The 24,381-nt window shown below is 44.9% G+C and overlaps 1 protein-coding gene across 1 annotated transcript in view; it reads left to right on the plus strand.

Annotated features, from left to right (window-relative positions):
- The window catches only part of SLC2A13 (solute carrier family 2 member 13), a 310,239-nt gene extending 303,181 nt beyond the window's left edge, over positions 1 to 7,058 (plus strand). Inside the window, exon 10 of the mRNA XM_077471319.1 lies at positions 310 to 7,058. Coding sequence (XP_077327445.1) covers positions 310 to 536 — 227 coding nt within the window. The 3' untranslated portion in view covers positions 537 to 7,058. The remainder of the gene's footprint in view (positions 1 to 309) is intronic.
- The last annotated feature ends 17,323 nt before the right edge of the window (positions 7,059 to 24,381 follow it).

Below are 24,381 nucleotides of genomic sequence, written 5' to 3' on the forward strand. Positions count from 1 at the left end.
TATTCAAAAGCGTTAATTATTTACACTTTTACGTTGCTACTCTCTAGATATTATTAGCAGTGGGAATGCTGCTTCAAAGATAAAAAGGATATTGCATATTATACAGTACAATATTCATATATTGATGTCAGTAGTCTGTTCCTTTTTTGCTCTTTCCCTCTCTTCCCCCTCCCAGTCTTGCTCTCACGTCTTTTTGTTACTTACTTTATCTTTTAAACAGTCTAACAAAATATACAATCCATATTTTAGTGTACTAATACTCAAAGTAAACCTTAATCATATATATATATATTTTTTACTTTTTTGCAGGAGCTTTTTTCTTGTACGCAGGATTTGCTTCTCTTGGACTTCTATTCACTTATGGCTGCCTCCCAGAGACTAAGGGAAAGAAGCTGGAGGAAATTGAATCTCTATTTGAAAATAGACTTTGTACATGTGGTACCTCCGACTCTGATGAGGGGAGGTATATAGAATATATTCGAGTCAAGGGAAGTAATTATCATCTTTCTGACAATGATGCCTCTGATGTGGAATAATTTTCCTTGGCAGATGCATACCAATCATTTAACAACCGTCTGGAGAAGCACAGCTATAGGTGACCTCACAGTCCTGCTTCTGGTCTGGTCCTCTGGAGAGCTTAAAATAACCCTACCAAAATCTTGTTTGTTACTGGTCTAGAAGGACATTTCAGTTATTAAGAGCAAAACAATTATATGTTGGAAAATAAATGGCTGGTCATATTTGGAAAAGGATTTTCTAATTCCTCTTACAGTTGTTCTCTAAACACTAGTTTTAAAATCATAATTTAAGTTAATCTAATTTCCTTAATTTTTTTCAATGTTGACTGTAAAATAGGACTAAAAGCTATGATTGTAAAATTTCTCATCATCTTACGTTAAGTCTTCCTTTTGTTAATGCCATAGTTGGGGGCATTACTGTAACATGCACATGATCAAAACGTATAGGCCGAAAATATTGCATAGTTTAATCTGGCTATGATCAGCTAGACAGACACAAACAACATGTTGTAGAAACTGTTCCTTGGAATTTTGTATAAAATACCATTTGAAATATAACTTTTTACAATTTCAGATTTGTCACTGAAGGGGTAGCCTTTTGCATGTAATAATGTTTTCAAAATATTTGTCAAATGGCCAGACACAAAGCATATTGATATTATGAGGTAAGATTAGAGGAGAAGTATGACCAAAGCTTTTTTTGGCCATACTTATCCTATGGATTACATGAGTGCAGTTCATTCTGCCCACTGTCAGGTCACAGAGCCAGTCCAGGCTCTGAAAAAATTGGGCCAGAAGCCTGTATTGGCACCTCCCGCCCCCTCCACAGCCCAGCACTCTAGTGAGCGCTGGAGGGGAGAGCAGAGAACCATGAGTGCCAGAGCAGAGATGAGAACTGAGTGACCACTGGTGTTTGATCGCTCAGTTCTCACTGCAGAGCCAGCGGGGGACAAATCCAGCATCAGATCAATGCTGCATCTGCCTAGGAGAGTATACATGTTTATTTTAAATCCTGAACTTAATAAGTCTCTGTGCCAAAGTTTAATAGAGTTGTGATGATCTATAACACAAATAGCTACAGCTATCACATTAACTTAAGTGTCAGCAGGATATTTTTGTTTATTAGGTTCCTGTAGACACACTTTTGCGGTTTACACAGATTAGGCAGATTAATAACTAATAGTCATTAAAATCCAGATTGCATATTAGGAACTATTGATACAAGAGGCACAATGTGTGTGCTTTTTTTTCTTCCCAGTGCTTCCTTAGAATGTAGGAAACATTTTGGCCTTAAAGGGGAATGATGATCAATGTTTTTTTGTTGTAGAAAAGTAAATAGTCTTAAAACTTTGATGTCTTTGAACTTAGAAATATGTAATCACTTATTGTCACTATAATCTTCAGAGCCCTTTCAGTCTTCTCTGGGGGGACCTTGGTTAACCATTTTATACAACTTATTTTTCATAGACTGCTACTAAGAGCTGATGAGGGGTGGCTCTGTGGTTTAGTGGTTAGCACCTATGCCTTGCAGCACTGTGGCCCAAATCTTGGCCAAGACACTGTCTGCATGGAGTTTATATGTTCTCGCTGTGTTCAAGCAGGTTACCTCCATGTACTTTGGTTTCCTCCCACACTTCAAAAACATTTCTGGCAGGTTAACTGGCTCCCATCTAAATTGTCCCTAATATGTGTGTACAAATTAGCGATGCACATGTGTTATCACATTGTGCATGCCAGTCCCAAGCTGAGCAATTGAGGAGAGTTAAGGAATGGCCTGGTAACCTAACTTGTACAAAAAAAACTAGCAAAATTCAGCATACATCACCACACATACTCTGCCCAGGCTGATGTTTATGAACTTCAGTTCAAACTGAAAAAAATTGAAACACAGCTTCTGTGTGGACCAAATCAATTTATATATCTGGTTATTTAGTATTAATAGACTGTGATTTTGTTTTCTCTTCCATCTAACCATGGGTTAATTGGTGCTGCCTGAGAGTATATAAAAAAACCAGCTATAGTGATACAAAAGATGCCTTAAACCAAGAATCCTACAGAACAGAAAGTAGCAGCTAATACTGGTTCTCAGTTCCCAGTAACAGGACAAGTGGTGTGCTAGCAAAAAAAACAGGTTAGCAACTGCATGTAGGTGGTTGATGTAAATTGCTGTTGTGCTAATCACTATCTAGATAATTTAAATTTAAACCATAAAATAAAATTATAATACATGTATTTAAATTAAATCACTAAAAAGTGATGTCACTCCTAACAGTGCTATAGGAATAGATCATACAAAAATACACATAAATTCAAATAAAGGCAAAGAAGTGTTTTTTTTTTTTTGTTTTTTTTTGTTTTAGAACTTTAGTTTTCCTGGGCTCTGTCAGAAGTTTGCCTTTACTCATTGTCACAGTGACAATGGGTTTACCAAACAGGAAAGAGGGGTAAAATGTACAACAGGGACACAGACCGCATTGAAAAGCAGACATGTGTTTTAGCCTTACAAAAATAAAAAAAAATCATTTTATTTCTGCCTGTGCCTGGTGAAACCATGAAATCGTTATCACTGTTATAGTAGGTGAGAGGAATCTCTGTCAGAACTGCATATAAAATTTTGGCTAGATATACAATTTAATAGTCAATGGCATCATGTAAAGCTACAAACATTCTGGAGAAAAAGGAGCATATGAACGAATAGAATGGCTTCAGGAAAAATATAAATATATTGTATAATATTATATACACCGCACCCAGATTCTTTTCCCAAGTTCTTTTGGATGGAGAGAAACAGGGTATAATGTTTGCTAAATTTGCTTCATTTTTATTATTCTCCGTGACATCAATGTACATTTCCCAGAACACAGCACTGTAATGCTGTATGTAGCTGAGGGCAGGGGAGGGCTGGCAGCCTAGACCTGGGGGGCAAGTGGCCCATTGAACCAGTGAATCCGCTCACCATCCATGCCCACCTGGTCTTTCAACGCAGCCTCACCATTGCCCAACAGCTCAGCCTCATCAGTGCCCATCAGTGCAGCCTGATCAGTGCAAATCAATGCAGTCTGATCAGTGTAAATCAATGCAGCCTCACCAGTGCCCATCAGTGCAGCCTCACCAGTTCCCATCGGTGCAGCCTCATCAGTACAGCCTCACCAGTGCCCATCAATGCAACCTGATCAGTGCCCATCCAATGCAGCCTCACCAGTGCCCATCAATTCAGCCTATCATTGTCAATCAATTCAGCCTAATCACTCTAATCACTTTGGCAGGGTAAATGGGGTGTATTGGGGGGGATAGGATGTGGGGGTCAGCTGGGGGTGTCATGGTCTCTCACCTGGAGGCTCAGCTTAGCAGGTTCTTGCATGCCACGGCCTCCTGGGGGGGTAATGTTACTGGTCCTGAAGCCTGCCGCCTGAGCCAGTCATGTGTCCTGACTCCCTGGCATGCCCTGCATGTAAGACTCCGGAGTTGTTTCCTCTGCGCTGCTCTCATCACGAGAGCTTCAGCGTGGACTACAACTCCCAGAATGCAACAGCAGCCAGCCGCCATGGCCACTCCCCCACCCCCCTGCCCAACTTCTAAGAGAAGAAAAAAATGGTAGGGGGCAGTGGCCTCCGGCCATATTGGATATTAGTTTGGGCGGCCTGGGGGGGACATTGCCACTCTGCCCCCCAGCCCAGCCTGGCTGAGGCTAAATAAAGTTTATACAAGCCACACAGTGGGCACATCTAGTAGTACAAGTAATTGTTTGGTCCAGCTTAGCTAGAACTAAAAATTTAAACTTCACTAAAAGCTGGACATCTACTTTAAAGTGAAATGAACAGCCTCAGATGATACACAGAGATGAAACTTCCTACATAAGTTGTACATATATGCTGTCTTCAACTTTCTAGACTGTTTAGAAAGTGCACATCATGTTAGAATTGTCTCTTCCTCTTCCACCACTGGGTGTGAGTCTTGGCATACTCTGTGTAACAGCTGATTGGAGAAAAGGTACACACCCACCCTTCCACATAGGGCTAGGCAGAGGAAGGAATAAATATGCAGAGCTGTGCTTTGAATAAACCAGCCCTCTGCTAATCTATTTATACCACCCACCCTGACACAAATTTCAGGCTGGTTTTATATATTTACAGATTGACAAGAGGCAGGAAGGTGAGGATTACAGATTGGTTTGGTCACTAAAATACAAATATTGTTTAATAATAAAAAATGTGTCAATTATCTAGTAAATTAACAACCTTGTGAGGAATTTGCATCCCATAAAATATTACTGTGCAGTTAGACTTTGCATAATTTTAAACAGTGTTTTGAGCACAGTAAATGTAGGATTAATTTCAAACTCCTTATGGTCAGAAATCAGATCACAAAATAAATATTCCAGTTTATAGACAACTCAAGGAAATAGAAGTCCATATTCAGTTCCATCCCCTCGTGTAGAATGCTGTATTTTATTGCAATGGGCCAACTCTCGCAACACTCATAGCTCTATGGTACGCAATTCTGTTAACATACAGATAACATAATTTTAACAGACTTGCTAGAATAGATTTAAAAAATAGATTTTAAAAAAATCAAACAATCTATAAGCTGATATTTTTTCCCTTTTTAAAGCTTACTTGGATGCTTTTTCAAAATAATTATGACAGCATTTCATAGCTATTAGGAGATAGATCCTAACCGGTTTTTATTGAGCCAAATATAACAAATATAACAATATTTTCATAGACCTGTAATTAGATGTGTCTATCATATGAATCTATTATCTTTAAGTGGTGACACTGGCCTCTTGTGTAACCTCTTCAGAATGACCCATACTGTTATGTCAGTACAGCTCACGCATCCACAGTTTGGCTATAATATTTTGTTTGCGTAGATTCCTATACGCTCTTCTTAACAGCTGTAATTATGCAGAATAGCAAACACTACCAAGTAGGTGTAAAGCTTTTATAACCATTAATGTATTAAAATGTACTGCACAATTAGTAACTACAATAAATCATGAATGTGTTTGTGTGTCTATTGTGTATACATATTTCTGAAAATTGGCGATCATCAGCAGTGTGGCATATACAAAACCATATGTATTTTGAAAGAGTTATATATTTGCCATTATTGTTAATATACTGTGATACTTTTATCTCTAAATAGGTTCATAATTTTTTTTTTTATATATATATATAGTTAAAGGAAAATGCCAGGCAGTTGCTAAATACATATACAGTTTATATATGGTTATTTTTTTGATTTACATAGCTCTGCCATACTTCTCAGAAATATCACTCTTCTATTCATTTGGCAGTTAACCTGGAAAGAAAGCTGCATTTCTGACCCAGAAAATAAGTGTGTCACCTATCTGGCTATGCAGTGAGGTAGTTATGTTTAAATCACAAGATTGACTGAAACAGTAATAATACTTTGGTAGGTAAAACAGTGAATATATATATATATATATATATATATATATATATATATATATATATATATATATATATATATATATATATATATATATATATATATATATATATATAAAAACTATGTTTAGCTTTTTGACAGAGGTTTGCTTTAAATAACTTCACTTAAGGGTTTTTACGTGAAAGACAAAGACGATACGGTAGCACTATGTTTATTACATTGCTCAACTAACCACCCTAAAGGTGGAGATCTTTAAATCAAGATAATGCTTTGATTTAAACATTATTGCAAATAAAAAAAAATACAGCAGTTTGCTCTTAACATAGAAATAATATGATTAATATGTAACTGAATATTAAATAAATATCTGGAAAAAAATATCAGTTTTATTATACATATCTTGTAGTATTTTTGTATTTTATTATATTCATTGTCTACATAAAAAATTCCAGTAGTTGGAAAAATGTTGTGTAACTACTGTAAGCACAAAACAGGGCATTCAGCAATTTTTCATACTCAGAGTTTGGGCAATTAGGATGTTTGTACTATTCTTGGCAGGGAATATATTCTGTTCTACTTAACCAAAATAATGTTTGGTTTTGAAAAAATGTAATTATTATTTAATTTATTATTTGTTGGTATAAAATAATGTACTGTACCAGGCCAGAAGCAGAGAATACACAATGTGTGCTTTATGGCTAAATCTGTATTTTGGTGGGTACAGTTTACAAAAAATATGTAGCTGCAATGTGCAAAGTTTCTGTCCTCTTAAATTGCAATTTAATGTAATATATTTGTTTTATAATACATTTTAATAGCCTTGTGTACAGTATCGTATCCCTTCTTAAGTAAACTAGTTTGTGACAGTGTTATGTCAGCAAACTCTGACTGTATGTTTAATATACACAGTTTGTGTACTTCAGGGTAAATTAATTCAACACTATGTCAGAGGAAAGAGAGGTCCTTTTGCTTCTAATGTATGTTTTTCCTTGAAAAGATTTTTTTTTCCTTTTACAGTATGTGCCATCAGCACAGTGGTGTTTTGTATTGAAGTGTCAATGGTGTATAAACTATATGAAAGTAATTTAGTAACCTAGTTAATAAAGAAAATATTGTTCATATAAACACCCGTGTATGTCATTAATTTTTCATCACTAATTATGGAGGACTTATGCTAAGTGAGAACCTACCACCTCAGGTGAATAGGTTCTCTGCTTTTGGGAAAAAGGAGTAATCTTCACCTTTGCTGCCATTGTGCCAATTGCTGGGTGTCTAATGTGCCCCTGTGCCTTTTGAGGAGTGGGCTCCCTTCGGGCATACCTGCCCTCCATCTAACCATTATTATATACAGTCATCATGGCCAAAAATATTGGCACCCCTGCATTTTTGTCAGATAATGCACCACTTTGTCCAGAAAACTGTTGCAACTACAAGTGTTTGGGCATTCTCATGTTTATTTTGTTTGCATTGGTATGACATGCAAAAGTGGAGAAACCAAGCCAAATCTGACATATTCCACGCAAAACTCCAAAAATGGACTGGACAAAATTATTAGCACCCTCAATTTAAAGAGAAACAAAATGATACCCCAGCTCCACTGCCAATATGATGATCTATGAACTGTGGACCGGTGCTGTAGCCAGAACGTTCAGGCCCCAAAATGCAGTACTTGAATAAAAAAAGGGCTGGCCACTCGGATGCTCTTGAATAAAAGTCCTTTATTTGGTTACACTGTTACAGGATACACTGATGCGTTTCGGCTAAGAAGCCTTCATCAAAGCATACCATATGCTTTGATGAAGACTTCTTTGCCAAAACACGTCAGCATAGCCTGTACCCGTGTACCCAAATAAGGGACTTTTTTTTCAAGAGCATCCGAGTCGCCAGCCCTTTTTTTTTTCAAACCCTCAATTTAATATTTGGTAGCACACCCCTTGGAATAAAAATAACTGCAATCAATCGCTGCCAGTTAACCATCAATGATTGTCTTACACTTCTCTACTGGAATTTTGGATCACTCTTCTTTCACCAACTGCTGCGGGTCTCTCGGATTGGAAGGGTTCCTTTTCTCAACTGCTATCTCCACAGGTGCTCTATAGGATTTAGATCTGGACTCATTGCTGGCCAGTTCAGTACTCTCCAGCCCTTTGTCTCAAACCATTTCTGAGTGCTTTTTGGCATGTGCTTTGGGTCATTGTCCTGCTGTAAGACCCATGACCTCTGATGGAGACCCATATTTCTGACATTGGACCCTACATTGCACACCGGAATTCTTTGGTAGCTTTCAGATTTCATAATGCCATGCACACAGTCAAGATATCCAGTGCCTGAAGCAGCAAAACAACCCCAAAACATCAGTGAACCTCTAACCTGTTTGAATGTAGAGACTGTGTTTTCTTTAACCACTTCACCCCCAGAAGATTTGGCTGCTGAATTACCAGGTAATTTTTTGCGATTCGGCACTGCGTCGATTTAACTGACAAATGCTCAGTCGTGCAACGCTGTACCCAAACAAAATTGACATCCTTTTTTCCCACAAATAGCTTTCTTTTTGTGGTATTTGATCACCTCTGCAGGTTTTTATTTCTCTTTCATTCATTGACAGACACAGCACCTTTAATCTTGACCTTAGGGTTATATCGCCACCTTCAGGAGAGGACTAAGCAGAACGTGTAAAAACTGCCCAGGGGGCAGTCCTACTGGCTATAACCCCTCACTCTGCTTTCAGCAGCTCATTTTTTTCTGCCTAGTATAGGAGAAGGACCTGGCTCCCTGTGGGGACCATTGGTCCTTGGAATTTTTTTCTTTTTGCTGCTTTTTGATTCCTGTGATCTACAATTAACAGCCGGGCTGGGTGATAGGGTGGATAATATAGATCCTGGTAGTCTCCCCAGCCTGGCCATCGAGCGTGTGCAGACCTTAACTATGCACTGGGTCGGCCACGGCATGCCCCATCTAATCCAGGGGTGGCCGGTGAGCTATATGCTCCGGGGCACACATATGACCAGGCTACTGCTGTCTGTGTCACAGTGTGCCATGGCCAGTAGTGTATTTAGGTTTTGTGCTGCCCTAGGCCTGACTAAACTCATGCACCCACTAATTTAAATATGACCCACTCCTTCCTGTTAAGGCCACACACCTTGCTGTTTAAGACCCGCCCTGAAATTTTCAAGTGGGGACACTAGTTCTGAGGTCCTGGGGGGGACAATGTTACTTTTAGGCTATGGGGCAGGAATTGAAGGGAAATCTCTGCAATGGGACAGGGATGGTAAAAAATAAACTGACGGGTTATAACCCTCCCTTACTCTATCCAAAATGAAAAATGTTGCCTATACTACTTTAAAGCACACATTTCTGATAATTTTATGGAAAGGACTAAGAAGATATAACCATGCCAATGGAGCAGCAGAAAACATATAGCACAGTGAGGAAGGTTTGTGGTCCAGGATGAGAGGACAGTCAAAATTAGAAGCCCCCCCCCCCCACAGTTGCGGAATGCTAACCGCCTGCATAATGGAAGCAGTGTGGCCACTTTATGGGGGCGCTAGACTAATTTGCCTGTCAGCCCAGTCCTCCCCATAAGACTGGTGCTACGCTAACAGTGTAGCGCAAGCCAGTGGGGACTCTTCCCGTGCTGCCCCCCCTGCAAAGTGCTGCCCTGGGCCTGGGCCTTGTCGGCTTAGGCCAGGATACAGCATTGGCCGTGGCCGACAGCCACCCCATACTGCTTGGGTGATGGGTCCCTGCAGGAGGGCTAAATATGGTTCCACCTGTCTCGGCAGGATGGAACAGCTAGGCATTCCCTGGGAGGTCGACTAGGATGTCTCTCTATCTCCCTTCTCTCCCTGTTCCTTTCCATCCTCCTCATGCTGTGTGGGCTGCTGTGTGACTGGGCATAGGGGGTGCAGTGCCCGTACCTGGCCGGGGGTCTCTGGGTCCTGGCAAGGGGCTGCGCTGGGTGGTTGGTGGTCTGCTCGTTTTCTGCCTGTTTTTAGCCCGTTTTTGGGGTGTCTGTGTTGACATGTGGGGACTGGCCGTCGCGGAAGCCACTGTCATTTTCCAGTGGCCGCTGCCATTTTCGTGTAGCTGCAGCCAGTTTCTTATCCACGGCTATTTTCCTAAAGTCCGGCAGCTATTTTCCCGGCACTCTCAGGCATTTTTTTACTGAGGTGGCCGGCTCCCATTTTCTAGTAGCCTCAGGCTTGTTTTACTCTAGCGCTGGGCGGCTGATTCAGCCTGGAACCGCGTGAAATTAACACAGAACACCTTGTGGCAGGCACAGGGGAGAGTGGACGGCGGCAGCACAGCACAGTACCCGGGTCAGGGTGGTGAGTCCTGCGGGTGGCCCTTCAGTCTGTGGCAGCTAGCAGGATGGGCATTTTTGGTGGCTTGACTAAGGTCCTCAGTGGTGACAGGGGAGAGTGGTCAGCATGGTGTCAGAAGCTGGAGCGTCTTCCCCAGACATCCCTTTTATTGCAACCGGTTCCCTTGCACCTGCGGTGCCTATGGACGCTCTGTCAGCGGTCCTGAAGTCCTTTGTTGCCAGGGTGGAAGCGACATGCGGAGGCAAGGGGGGTAAAAATGCCCCCTCCCCCCACTGTAGCTCTGACTCAGACTCGGGTCCCACTGTGACAGGTGGCCCCTGTTCTGGCATTTCAGAGGATACGGACCAGGACCATTCGGACAGTGAGAATGGCTCCGTGTCCGGGTCAGCACAGGAAAAAGCTCTAGTAGGAGCATTTATCACAGCAGTGCAGGATACCCTAAAGATAGAGGATACGGCAGGAACGTCTGCAGAGGTGCCTTTGGGTCCCACAGGCGAGCCCGTACTGCTAAGGTATTTCCGTATTTAACTTATTTTGATATGTTTATTTACAAGGAGTGGGGAAGACTGCAGTGGGCCTTTTCAGTCCCGAGACGAATAGCGGTGCGTTACCCCTTTGAGGAGAGTTTCCTGAAAAAAATGTCTTACCCCCCCCCCCCCCCGGTATCCAGGTTAAATAAGGTAACCACAATTCCGGTGGAAGGGTCCCCCTCTTTCAAGGACCCTGCCGACAGAACGGCCGAGACAGTTGCCCGGTCCATGTTTACAGTGGTGGGGTCACCATTACAGCCAGTGTTAGCCACAGCCTGGTGTCACAAACACTTACTGAATGGGCTAAGTTGTTGCACCGCAAGTTGGAGAAGGAACAGGTTTGCCCGGTCTGTGTGGAACTGGCAGACCAGTTGGTGCATGGCCTGAAGTATCTTTGTGATATGGCCCCCTGCTTTCTAGAGCCTCAGTATCAGCAGTGTTGCTGCGTCAACTGATTTGGCTTAAATGCTGGTCTGCAAACCAGGCTTCTAAGAAAGCACTGGCGGATTTGCCTTTCCAAGGTGAAAGGCTATTTGGAGCATTGGACGACATTATTAAGAATGTTACTGGGGAAGAGTACTTTGCTCCCACAGTCCAGAAAGGGTAAGGAGCCACGTCGTAGGCAGGGGCCCTCCTTTTCAGCTCAGAAGCAGATTTTTCATCAGCTCAGGTTGGCAGGTAAGCGTTCCCAGTCCGACAAGGTGCCCGCTGAGGGACAGAAGCCTCCCTAGTTTCGCAAGCCGGACAAGCCTGCGTGCAAATCTGTTGCTGCTTGAAGGTTTGCCCCCACCTGACTTTCGGGTGGGGGGTCGCCTTCGGGAGTTTGCAGTACGTGGACCTCCCTCCTTTCCGACCAGTGGGTCTGCGAACTGGTTTCATCCGGCTACAAAATAGTTCCTTTCTTGTCCGCCAAACAGATTTTTTCCCTCCAACCTTCATCTTCTTCCGGCTCGTCGGGAGGCCCTGTTTAGGGCAGTACAGGACCAGCTGCTGCGTTGGGTGATAGTACATGTACCGATGCCAGAATGGATTCAGGGATTCTACTCCAATCTGTTTGTAGTCCCAAAGAAGGAAGGGATTCATCTGGTCCTGGATCTCAAGGCCCTCAATGGCTTTGTGAAAGTGAAAAGGTTCAGGATGGAATCGGTTCATTCAGTGGTCGCTGCACTCCATTAGGGGGATTTCCTGGCGTCCTTGGACATCAAGGACACATACTTGAATGTCCCCATATGTGTCAGGCATCAGAGGTTCCTACGATTTGCAGTCGGGGATGAGCACTACCAATTTGTAGCTCTCCCCTTTGACCTAGCATCGGCATCAAGGGCCTTCACTAAGGTGCTAGTCCCAATTCTGGCATTGCTAAGACAACGGATCACAATCATGGTTTACCTGGACGACCATCTCCTGAGTGCAGCTTCTGCCTCAGAATTAAGGGAGGATGTGGCGATCACCATACAGAGTCTCTGGGAGTTTGGTTGGGTGTTGAACCTTCAGAAGTTGGTGTTGGTCCCAACTCAACATCTGGAATACCTGGGCTTGATTCTGGACTCCTCAGAAGCGAGAGTCTTTCTCCCTTCGGACATGCTGCAGACTCTCCAATCTGCAGTGAAGTTATTGATGTCCCACAGGTGGTCGTCGCTGCATTTTTACATGCACGTTCTTGGTCTCATGATAGCCACTTTCGTGGTGGTACCATATGCTCAATTCCACACTCGAGTCTTGCAGAAAGAGATCCTGTCCAAATGGGACAAATCTCAGACATCCCCAGATTGTCAAATTCAGGTGAGCCAGCTAGTCAGGGATTCCCTTCTATGGTGGCTGAGGTCTCCGGCCCTTCAGTCCGGAAAGTCGTTCCTTCCTCTTCATTGGACTGTGATCATGACGGACACCAGCCTGACCAGCTGGGGGGGAGATTGGGGGAGAATCCCGCTTGCCAATCAATGTCCTGGAGCTTCGGGCGATCAGAAGGTGCCTCTCCACATGGTGGAAGAGACTGCAGGGGCGTTCAGTCAGACGACAGCGGTGGCGTACGTCAACCATCAAGGAGGGACAAGGAGCTCAGCTGCAGCGCTGGAGGTCTCTCACATCCTACAGTGGGCACGGCTGCGTGTGGCGGCTCTGTCAGCCGTGTACATTCCAGGCGTAGAAAACTGGCAGGCGGACTACCTCAGTCGTAGGGTTGCTGGACCAGGGGGAATGGTCACTACATCTGGAAGTGTTTTGGCTCATTTGTCTGAGGTGGGACACGCCGGATGGGGATCACTTGGCCTCTCGGCTCAATCGCAAGGTTCAGAGGGTTGTGGTCAGGTCAAAAGATCCTTGGACAGACCCGTCAGTGGCTCCATGGGGGCATTATCGGCTGATTTATGCTTTTCCCCCGCTCAAACTCCTTCCTCATCTGCTACGCAGAGTGGAGGCCAAGGGGATTCCGGTGATTCTGATTGCCCCAGATTGGCCTCGACGTCCTTGGTATGCCTACATAGTCAGAATGGTGGCGGATGTTACTTGGAGGCTGCCGATGCGGAAGGACCTTCTGTCGCAAGGTCCAATACTTCATCCTGCTTTACCGTCGCTGGTTTTAACGGCATGGCTGTTGAAAGCCAGGTGCTAAGGGGCCAAGGACTGTCAGATTCGGTGATCTCCACTATGCTGAGGGCACAGAAGTCCTGTTCTCAGAAGATTTATCATTGTACGTGGAAGGCCTACATCTCCATGTGTGAGGAGATGGGGTGGCATCCATGTACATATTCAGTTTTCAGGATCCTGCTGTTTTTGCAGCAAGAAGTGGATCAGAAACTTGCATTAGGCACCATTAAGGGGCAGATATCAGCTTTGGCTGTCTTTTTTCAGCGACCTTTGGCGACTCATTTTTTGTTGAGTACGTTTGTTCAGGGGGTTCGACATGTGGCCCCTCCGGTTCGACCACCATTGCCTCCATGGGAATGGTGCTCTCGGTGCTTCAGAAACCGCTGTTTGAAAACATTAGGGACATTCCCTTATTGACACTATCTCAGAAAGTAGTCTTTGTAGTGGCTATTACATCTGCAAGGCGGGTTTCTGAGTTGACGGCCTTGTTATGGAAGTCTCCCTACTTGATCCTCCACAAGGATAAGGCGGTGCTGCGTCCGCAGCCTTTGTTTCTTCCAAAGGTTGTTTCGGCCTTTCATCTAAATGAGGACATTGTGCTTCTGTCCTTATGTCCTCGGCTGTCACATCCAAAAGAGGTTGCTTTGCATTCTTTGGATGTGGTCCGGACTCTGTGGGTGTATCTGCTACAGCTCCCTTCCGGAGGTCAGACTCGCTGTTTGTATAAGTGGCTTGGCCAAAGAAGGGCCTGGCGGTCTTGTCGGCCACCATTTCTCGGTGGATCAGACAGATCGTGGTTCAGGCTTATACTATAAGGGTGTGGTCGCCCCCCTTTCCTGTCACGGCACATTCTACCAGGGCAACTGATACCTCCAGGGCTTTCCGACATCAAGCGTCTGTTTCCCAGGTGTGTAAGGCAACCTGGTCGTCCGTTCACACTTTCACAAAATTTTACAAGGTTGATGTGAGCGCATCTTCACATGCATGCTTTGGTCGTAAGGTTTTGCAGGCGGCCGTTTAAGGTTGCAACTCCTCTGTTGAGGAGTTCTTTTTGTTATGGGTGGAGTTTATTTTCTTGCTGTTCAAATCCCACGTTTTTTGACTCTGCTTGGGGACATCCCTAAGGTCAAGATTAAAGGTGCTGTGTCTGTCAATGAATGAAAGAGACAATGGGATTTTTTTCCCTCAGTTTAGGCCGATATGTATTCTACATATTTTTGGTAAAAATCACAATAAGCGTATATTGATTGGTTTGCGCAAAACTTATAGCATCTACAAATGTGGGGATAGTTTTATGGCATTATTATTATTATTTTTTATTAGTAATGGCAACGTTCTGCGATTTTTATCATGACCGCAATTATGGCGGACACATCAGACACTATTTTGGGAACATTGTCATTTATACAGCGATCAGTGATATAAAAATGCACTGCTTACTGTGTAATGACACTGGCAGGGAAGGGGTTAACCACTAGGGTGCGAAGAAGGGGTTAAGTGTATCCTAGGGAGTGATTCTAACTGTGGGGGGGGGGGCTACCTACGACATGACAGTGATCACGGGGAGCTGTGATCTGTCACAACACAAGGAAGAATGGGGAAATGCCTTGTTTACACAGGCACTTCCCCGTTCTACCTCTCTACACTGCAATCGCAGGCAACATCGAGTTCCCAGCCCTGCGGACATGCGCACGCCCAAAAGACAGCAAATTTAAAGGGACGTACCTGTACTGCCTGTGTCATTCTGCCGACATACATCTGTGTGCATCGGTCGGCAAGCGGTCAAAGGCCTAATTTCTTTGAAAAAAGTAGAATGATGGGCTTTACCAAAAAGCTGTAGTTTTGTTTCGTCTGTCCACAGCACATTCTCCCAAAATGAGTTTGGCTTCCTTGGGCACATTTTGGCAAACTCTTTGGTACATTTTTCTTCCACGTCCAGGGAGATTAGCTACAGTGCCATGGGCTGTAAACTTCTTGATAATGTTGTGCACAGTGGATATAGGAACATTAAGATCTCTGGAGATGGACTTGTAACCTTGAGATTGTCCATGCTTTTCCACAATTTATTTTTCAATATTTTTACTGATTTTACTAACTAGAGTACAAAAACATGTAAAAAAAAAACATGTAAAAGATAAATGTTCGAGTCACGGCCAACATAGACAAATATTAAAGTAGGTGTAAGAAGAACAATATTGCATTTAATGCACGGTACCAAGAAACGAATTGTGCATGACAAATTCTAAGCATCGAACAAGACATTTAATGTGAGGCTAGGCACATAACTTTAAGGTAATGGGAGGATCTGAAGACCTGGGCAGCCAGGCCTGCCACCCCTAATGGGATCTAACTGTAGTCAGGCTAACTCCAACCAGGTGCCTTGGCCTCCAGAGACCGAACTCACTCTTGATTAGTATACATGGATCAAGGAGAAAAAGAAAAAGGCATAAATTATCTATACGGCAATAAAGTGCAATGCATCCCCAACTTTAAAAAGCAATCTTACACCAGTATTGAGAGAGTGAGGGCTGAACGCCGGCAAAGAGGAGGGAAAAAAGGCAGAAGAAAAAGGAGTCGGGGTATAGAAGGTTAGAGAAAATGATCGGACTAGAGGAGTGCATTCATATGAGTAGAGTGTACAGTGAGTATGAGGTCAAGTGTGTAGCGAAACCTTTGTGAAGCTTGTCCAAGGTTCCCAGATTGAGTCAAACTTCTCGGTGCTGTCCAAGAGTATACCTGCTATCTTTTCTTGAGCCATGATCCATGAGATTTTCCTTTTTGATAGCAGAACAGAGAAGGTTGACTGTTTCTAAGATTTGGCTAAGGTGAGTTTGGCACCCAGGAGAATGATGAAGATAAGATCTTGCATACTCTTGGAGGCAGACTTGACGGGGAAGTTGAGAAGGGCAATATAAGGAGATTTCGGTATTGGAATACTGGAGACCTTTCGGATAATAGCAAAAGTTCTGTTCAGGAAACCCCTTATTTTAGGACATTGCCACCACACATGAATCATATCTCCCCTGAGATTGCAACCTCTGAAGCATATTGGGAAAGATGTAGGGTAGAACTTAGCTAGGCTAGCTGGAACCAGGTACCATCTAGATAATACTTTTATACTTGCTTCAGCTAGAGTAATCTTGAGAATCCCCTTGTAGGACTTAAAGAAGTTCCTGTTCCAAGTCTCAAGTTCCCATTGTTGATGGGTCGCCTTTCCAGGCCAGCATAAAGGACATTTTAGAGTGAGTCGAGGACAGTGCCCTGTAGATTACTGTGATTCCCCCCTCTACTACTCGGTCTGACAACACCATTTTTCATAAGCTGTGATTTTGGGATACTTATTTGGGAATTCCATAGCTTGTGCAGGAAGTTGCAAATTTGGGTAAAACTAAGGAGTTCAGAGAGTGACATGTCCAATTTGCTAATACAATATGCTTTGAGGAGTGGGCCCAGAGGTCAGAGGAAATGGCCTATCCTAAATAACACCTTGTTGAGCCACCAAGCTGAAGGCTTTGATTTCCATCCCAGGCTGGAATGCTGGGTTCCAGAAAAGATGCATTAAAGGCTCCAGTTTGGAGGTTAGCTGGGAGTGGTGTCTCAAGTTTTCCCAAAAGGAAAACGAGTGTGAGAGCGAAGGGGAAAATATTGGGGGCCTTCATTTCTTTTTGACGCCATAGGAGGAAGTCCAAGGTGTGAGAGGGGACCGTCTGTCTCTCAATGTGGATACAGTCAGGCAATTCCCACTGGGAGTAGACAATTGAGATCTGGTCTCAATACCAGAGCAGGTTGGCGAGGCCCAGACCACCTTCATCCCTCAAGCAAAATAGGACCGCCCTAGAGAGCTAATAACCCCCTGAACCCCAAATGAATTTGATCATTTTAGCTTGAAAGTGTCATGGCGAGCCTCGACTAACAGGATAAGGAGGGACCTAAAGAAATATAGTAGCATCATTTTTATCGCATTGATTCTACCCAGCCAGGAAAGAGAAAATTGTGACCCCCTGGAGAGATCTGCCTCTATTTTTTTAAAGAGAGGGGGGTAGTTGGTCTGGTAAAGGTGTTCAAGTTTGGCAGTCAAATTGACCCCTAGGTAAGTGCTCGAGTTATCACACCAGGAGAATCGGAAGTCCTACTTGAGTCTGTTAAGCAAAGGTGTCAATGGTCAGAGCCTGGGATTTGTCATAGTTAACTAGGAGGCCAGAGATTTTGCTAAAATATTTCACGAGCCAGCATATGTTTGTGAGAGAAATTAATGGTGAGGTTAAGAATAGGAGTATATCATCAGCGAATAAGGCACATGTGTGACAGCGAGTCCTCAAAGAAATTGAGTGTCTAATTGGCTTGAAGAGTCATTATATGGATTAAGAACATTGCACACAAAAAAAATTTGGGGGAATTTTACTGGTATTTTGAATGATATTGGGAGGTTTAATTTTATTCATCAATTTGAGAACATTTGGGGGATTATTTACTAAAGGAAAATCCACTTTGCACTGAAAGTGTACTTGGAAGTAAAGTCGCTGCAGAACCGAGGGGGACATGCAAGGGAAATTTAAAAAAAAACATTTTAGCTTGCACGATAAAATCAGCAGAGCTTCCCCTCATTTCAGATCTACCCCTTAGATTTAGAGCGACTGCACTTCCAAGTGCACTTTCAGTGCAAAGTGGATTTGCCTTTCATAAAGAACCCCCTTAGTGTCACAGTTTACATATGCAGATTTGCACATACACATTGCACTTTATATTGTTGATAATATATACCACTTAGATCATTATTTATCAAATATTATTGATTTATTCACATATAAAATTAGTTTCACTGCATGTTTGCACAGTGTATATAATTACACATATAAGTTTACTTTGCATATTTGCACACAATGATATATGATTACAAACATATTCAACAGAGTTAATAATATATTGAGGACTATACTCCATGCTTCAGAGTATTGTGAACCTGCGCAAATCTTGCTTTTAACTTTTAAGAAGGTGCCAATAATTTTGTCCATTCCATTTTTGGAGTTTTGAGTGTAATGGCAGATTTGACTTTTTGTTTCTCCACTTTTTTTTGTGTCATACCAATACAAACTAAAGAAATAAACATGAGAATGCCTAAACATTTGTAATTGTAACAATTTTCTGGGCAAAATGGTGCATTATCTGATGGAAATGCAGAGGTGCCAATATTTTTGGCCATGACTGTATGTGCTCCTACTATGGAGGTTCTCAACATTTTAGAGTTAGGACAGCAGATAATACTGGGGTGCCTTGCAGCAGCCTCTGCAGCTTACGTACGTATTTGCAAATGTGTGCAAACTGTTAGGCCGCGTACACACGGGCGGACTGTTCGCCCAACCTTGTCCGCTGAACAGTGTTTGGGCGGACAGTCCGCTCGTGTGTGGGCTTTCAGCGGACAGTTTCAGCGGACAGTTGGACGGACAAAGTCTTTCGGAAATTCCGAAAAACTGTCCGCTGAAACTGTGTTTGAGCGAACAGTCCGCCCGTGTGTGGGCCTGTCCGCTGTACTTTCGAAATGAGCAGACTGTTCCCGCTCGGAAAGTCCGCCCACTTCGAGCGCGTGTACAGGTAGGCGGGGCCCGCGAAGGAGACGTCGCGGGCTCCGCCGCCTGGAATGGGCTTAAAGGGGAACCCCAACGCCGAAAAAAATCGGCGTGGGGGTTCCCCCCAAGTCCACACCAGACCCTTGTCCGAGCACGCTACCCGGCCGGCCAGGAAAGGGGGGCGAGCGAGCGCGCCCCCCCTCCTGAGCCGTACCAGGCCGCGTGCCCTCAACATGGGGGGGTGCCTTGGGGAAGGGGGGGGCCGCGCGGCCCCCCCACCCCAAAGCACCTTGTCCCCATGTTGATGAGGACAAGGGCCTCTTCCCGACAACCCTGGCCGTTGGTTGTCGGGGTCTGCGGGCGGGGGGCTTATCGGAATCCGGGAGGCCCCCTTTAAGAAGGGGGCCCCCGGATACCGGCCCCCCACCCTATGTGAATGAGTATGGGGTACAATGTACCCCTACCCATTCACCTGTGAAATAAAGTACAAATAAAAACACAACACAGGGGGAAAAAATATTTTATTGCACAGCCGGGGGTCTTCCGTCTTCGGGGGTCTTCTCGCCGGACTCCTCCGCTATGTGTGTGTAGCTCTTTTGCCAGCGGAGGAGTCCGGCTTTCTTCCTCCCCGCCGCCGGCCTCTTCTCCCGACTTCGGGGGTCTTGTCCCCCTCTTCGGTTCTTCTGCCGGGCCACCGCGCCTGGTCCGGTGGCCCGGTCTTCTGTCGCCGTCTTCCGTTCTTCTGTCGCCGCCTTCGGTTCTTCTGCCGGGCCACCGCGCCTTCTTGTAGCTCTTTTACAGGCGGTGGCCCGGTCTTCTGTCGCCGTCGCCGCCTTCCGTTCGTGTTCTTCTTCTTGTTCTTCTTCCAGGAGATGTTGACACGTCGCTCCCTCCGGCCGGAATGCCAGAGCCGCCCTGCGTTGCCACTTATATAGTGACAATGGGGCGGTGTCACATGGTATATGTCACATGGGTTGGTCACATGGGTTGATGTCACAATGTGACATCAACCCATGTGACCAACCCATGTGACATATACCATGTGACACCGCCCCATTGTCACTATATAAGTGGCAACGCAGGGCGGCTCTGGCATTCCGGCCGGAGGGAGCGACGTGTCAACATCTCCTGGAAGAAGAACAAGAAGAAGAACACGAACGGAAGGCGGCGACGGCGACAGAAGACCGGGCCACCGCCTGTAAAAGAGCTACAAGAAGGCGCGGTGGCCCGGCAGAAGAACCGAAGGCGGCGACAGAAGAACGGAAGACGGCGACAGAAGACCGGGCCACCGGACCAGGCGCGGTGGCCCGGCAGAAGAACCGAAGAGGGGGACAAGACCCCCGAAGTCGGGAGAAGAGGCCGGCGGCGGGGAGGAAGAAAGCCGGACTCCTCCGCTGGCAAAAGAGCTACACACACATAGCGGAGGAGTCCGGCGAGAAGACCCCCGAAGACGGAAGACCCCCGGCTGTGCAATAAAATATTTTTTCCCCCTGTGTTGTGTTTTTATTTGTACTTTATTTCACAGGTGAATGGGTAGGGGTACATTGTACCCCATACTCATTCACATAGGGTGGGGGGCCGGTATCCGGGGGCCCCCTTCTTAAAGGGGGCCTCCCGGATTCCGATAAGCCCCCCGCCCGCAGACCCCGACAACCAACGGCCAGGGTTGTCGGGAAGAGGCCCTTGTCCTCATCAACATGGGGACAAGGTGCTTTGGGGTGGGGGGGCCGCGCGGCCCCCCCCTTCCCCAAGGCACCCCCCCATGTTGAGGGCACGCGGCCTGGTACGGCTCAGGAGGGGGGGCGCGCTCGCTCGCCCCCCTTTCCTGGCCGGCCGGGTAGCGTGCTCGGACAAGGGTCTGGTGTGGACTTGGGGGGAACCCCCACGCCGATTTTTTTCGGCGTTGGGGTTCCCCTTTAAGCCCATTCCAGGCGGCGGAGCCCGCGACGTCTCCTTCGCGGGCCCCGCCTACCTGTACACGCGCTCGAAGTGGGCGGATTTGCCTCCTCCTTACGTGGGCGAGTCCGTTCATTTCAAAAGTTGAGCGAACTGTTTGCCCAACCTTGTTCGTCAAACAGTCCGCTCGTGTGTGGGCAAGTCCGCTCATGCAAATTTTGAGCGGACTGTTTGACAAACTGTTTGCCGAACAAGGTTGGGCGAACAGTCCGCGCGTGTGTACGTGGCCTTAGACAGGACAATTTGGTTTGTTGCAGCCTGGTTGGCAAGTTGAGCTGGAAATTTTTTTGTTATTCCATGTGCTCTTTGCTGTTAAGGCCAGTTGCCATTTGTTTGCACTGTTTTGATTGCAGTTGGCTGAAGTTTAGTGATATTTGGATATTGTGTGATGTCGGTAAGTAGGCGGCCCATCCATTAAGGACACATGGGCCCCACCCCCTCTATCCATGCCACCCCCTATATTATTAATGGATAGATCCATGCATAGCATGCATAAACCCCTTTCAGGACACCGGGTGCATTAATTACAGTGGCGGGTGTGATTTTTTGAAGCACCTGTTTAGAGCCATAGGCTCTAATAGGTTTCAAAATAGGATGAACTTGGAGCGCAGAGCATTGCGCTTGGAGCCCACCCAAGTGTGTTAGAAAAGTAAATGAATATTCTCTTTTCTAACACACCACTCTGCCAATTTCCAGATTGGCTGAAAGGTCAGGCAATCCTATTGGACGCCTAGGAGGAGGGGGATCCACACCATAGGAGGGACATGGGACATGCTGCTCGCCTGCTTCCTAGATGGGGTAAGTGCAGGTGGTTAACTTGTGAAGATCCCCACACATTTACTTCCTTGAATTTTGTGACACTGCTATGTCACACACTTCACAGAGCCTGCCTTCTGGACTACAGAGTTACTAAAAAGAGGAGTTTCAGCAGGCCCAGTTAGTAATGGAATTGCTGCTTGCAATCAGCAAGGTATCATGGGATATGTAGATCTTGGTAACTGAAACAAGTACAGTGGAGAAGTTAAAAAGCATGCAGGGAATCCAAGAAGTTGTGGAAATAGATGCCCTGCAGAAAGTGTATGTTGTGACCATAAAAGTCCTTTAACCACTACAATACAGGGCACTTTCACCCCCTTCCTTCCCAGCCCAATTTTCAGCTTTCAGCGCTCTAGCGCTTTCAGTGACAATTGCGCGGTCGTGCTACACTGTACCCAAATGAAATTGTTATCATTTTGTTCGCACAAATAGAGCTTTATTTTGGTGTTATTTATTCACAACTCCGTTTTTTTTTTTTGCGATATAAGCGCAAAAAAAGCGGAAATTTGGAAAAAAAACAATATTTTCTTTTTTCTATTTGAAAAGAAATCCAATAAAATCTAATTTTGTCATAAATTTAAGCCAAAATGTATTCTGCTACATGTTTTTGGTAAAAAAAATTCCGTTAAGTGTATAATAATTGGTTTGTGTGATCACGGACATATGTACGCAAATGATCATGTACATATGTGTGCAGGTGATCACGTACATATGTGTGCAGATAATCATTGGGACATGTGATTTTAGTGGGACATATGTGGGGGACATGTTTTTATTATTAGGGACATGTGTTTTTATTATTTGGGGACATGTATGTTTTGGGGACATGTGTGTTTTGGGGACATATGTGGGGACTGTGTTTGTACTGTGTGGTGTGTTGTGTGTTTACACTACACTGATGATCAGTGAGTAAAAAGCTGTAAAAAGCAGCCCATACTCACTGATCATCAGCCGGCTGCAGCGTTCTGCTCTCCTCTCCTCAGCGGTGACTTCCGTGTGAGGAGAGGAGAGCCGATTGCCTAGCAACCGGCTGTTTGTTTACATCACATGACGGCCGTGATTGGACACGGCCGTCATGTGATCAGGAGGGCCAATCACAGAGCCCTCCTGCCGATCTGAGATGTGCCGTGTCCGGGTGACACGAGCACATTGGGATCGCGCCGCTGCGCGGGCACGCGCGCGCGCGATCCCGCTACTCCTGAATGACGTTCCTGAACGTCCTATCAGGAGTAGACGGCTCCCACCCGGCCGTATATATGCATTGGCCGGGTGGGAAGTGGTTAACTACTTAACCACTTCACAACTGGGCACTTAAACCCTCCTCGTGACCAGACCAATTTTCAGCTTTCGTTGTTCTCACACTTTGACAATTACTCAGTCATGTAATACTGTACCCAAATTAGTTTTTTTTCATACAAACAGAGCTTTCTTTTGGTGGTATTTGATCACCTCTGGGTTTTTTATTTTTTGCGCTATAAATGAAAACAGATCGATATATAATAAAATTTTGCGAATTATTAATTTTTCTTCATAAATTTTAGCCTCAATTTATACTGCTACATATATTTGGTAAAAGTAACCCACATTAGTGGATATTATTTGGTCTTTGTGAAAGTTAGAGAGTCTACAAGCTGTGGTGCAAATCATAAAAAATTGATCACACCTGATGTACTGGTGGCCTATCTCATTTCTTGCGACCCAAACAAGCTAGGAAAGTAAAATACCCCCCAAATGACCCCTTTTTTAAATTAGACATTCCAAGGTATTTAGTAGAGGCATGGTGAGGTTTTTGAGGTTGTCATTTTTTCCCACAATTCTTTGCAAAATGATTTTTTTTTTCCCCCACAAAATTGTCATTGTAATAGATTATTTCTCTCATATGGAAGGGTATACCACAAATGACACCTCAAAATACATTCTGCTACTCCTCCTCAGTATCTAACTTGTTGACTACCTATTACACTTTTGAAGGCCCTGGACACAAAGACACGTGACAGTGACGTGGCACGGATGACACATGACACTGATGCGGCACTGATGACAGATGGCACTAATACGTGGCGCTGATGACACATGGCACTGATGACAGATGGCACTAATACGTGGCACTGATGACAGGTGACACTAATACGTGGCACTGATGACAGATGGCACTGATACGTGGCATTGATAACAGATAGCACGTGACACTGACAGGTGGCACTGATGACAAATGGCACTAATATGTGACACTGATGTGGCACTGATGGCACGTGGCACTGATGACAGATGGCACTGATACTTGGCACTGATGACAGATGGCACCGACAGGTGGCACTGGGGACAGATGGCACTGACATGTACTGTGGGTGCTTTATTTTCTTTTTTCTTTTTTTTTTTACACTCACCGCTGCAGCCGTTCATCTCTCCCTCCTCACACGCTGTCTCTGTGTGAGGAGGGAGAACTAGCGATGAGAGATGATCTCATATGTTTACATATGAGCTCATCTCTCATTGGAAGCTCCGATCGTGCTGTGATTGGCCATTTACAGCGATCTGTGACTGGCTATGTCCAAGGGACACGGCCAGCACAGAATTTCCCAGGTGCATGCTCGTGGGAGCACGCATCGTGGAATTAAACAGGAGGACTCCAGGGACGCCCTCCTGGGGCAATTGGCATCCACGCTGTAGC

This window comes from Lithobates pipiens, unplaced genomic scaffold (genome assembly GCF_037356315.1).
Source record: "Lithobates pipiens isolate NorthernLeopardFrog02 unplaced genomic scaffold, aLitPip1_a1.2 Scaffold_8, whole genome shotgun sequence".
Lineage (NCBI taxonomy): Eukaryota > Metazoa > Chordata > Amphibia > Anura > Ranidae > Lithobates > Lithobates pipiens.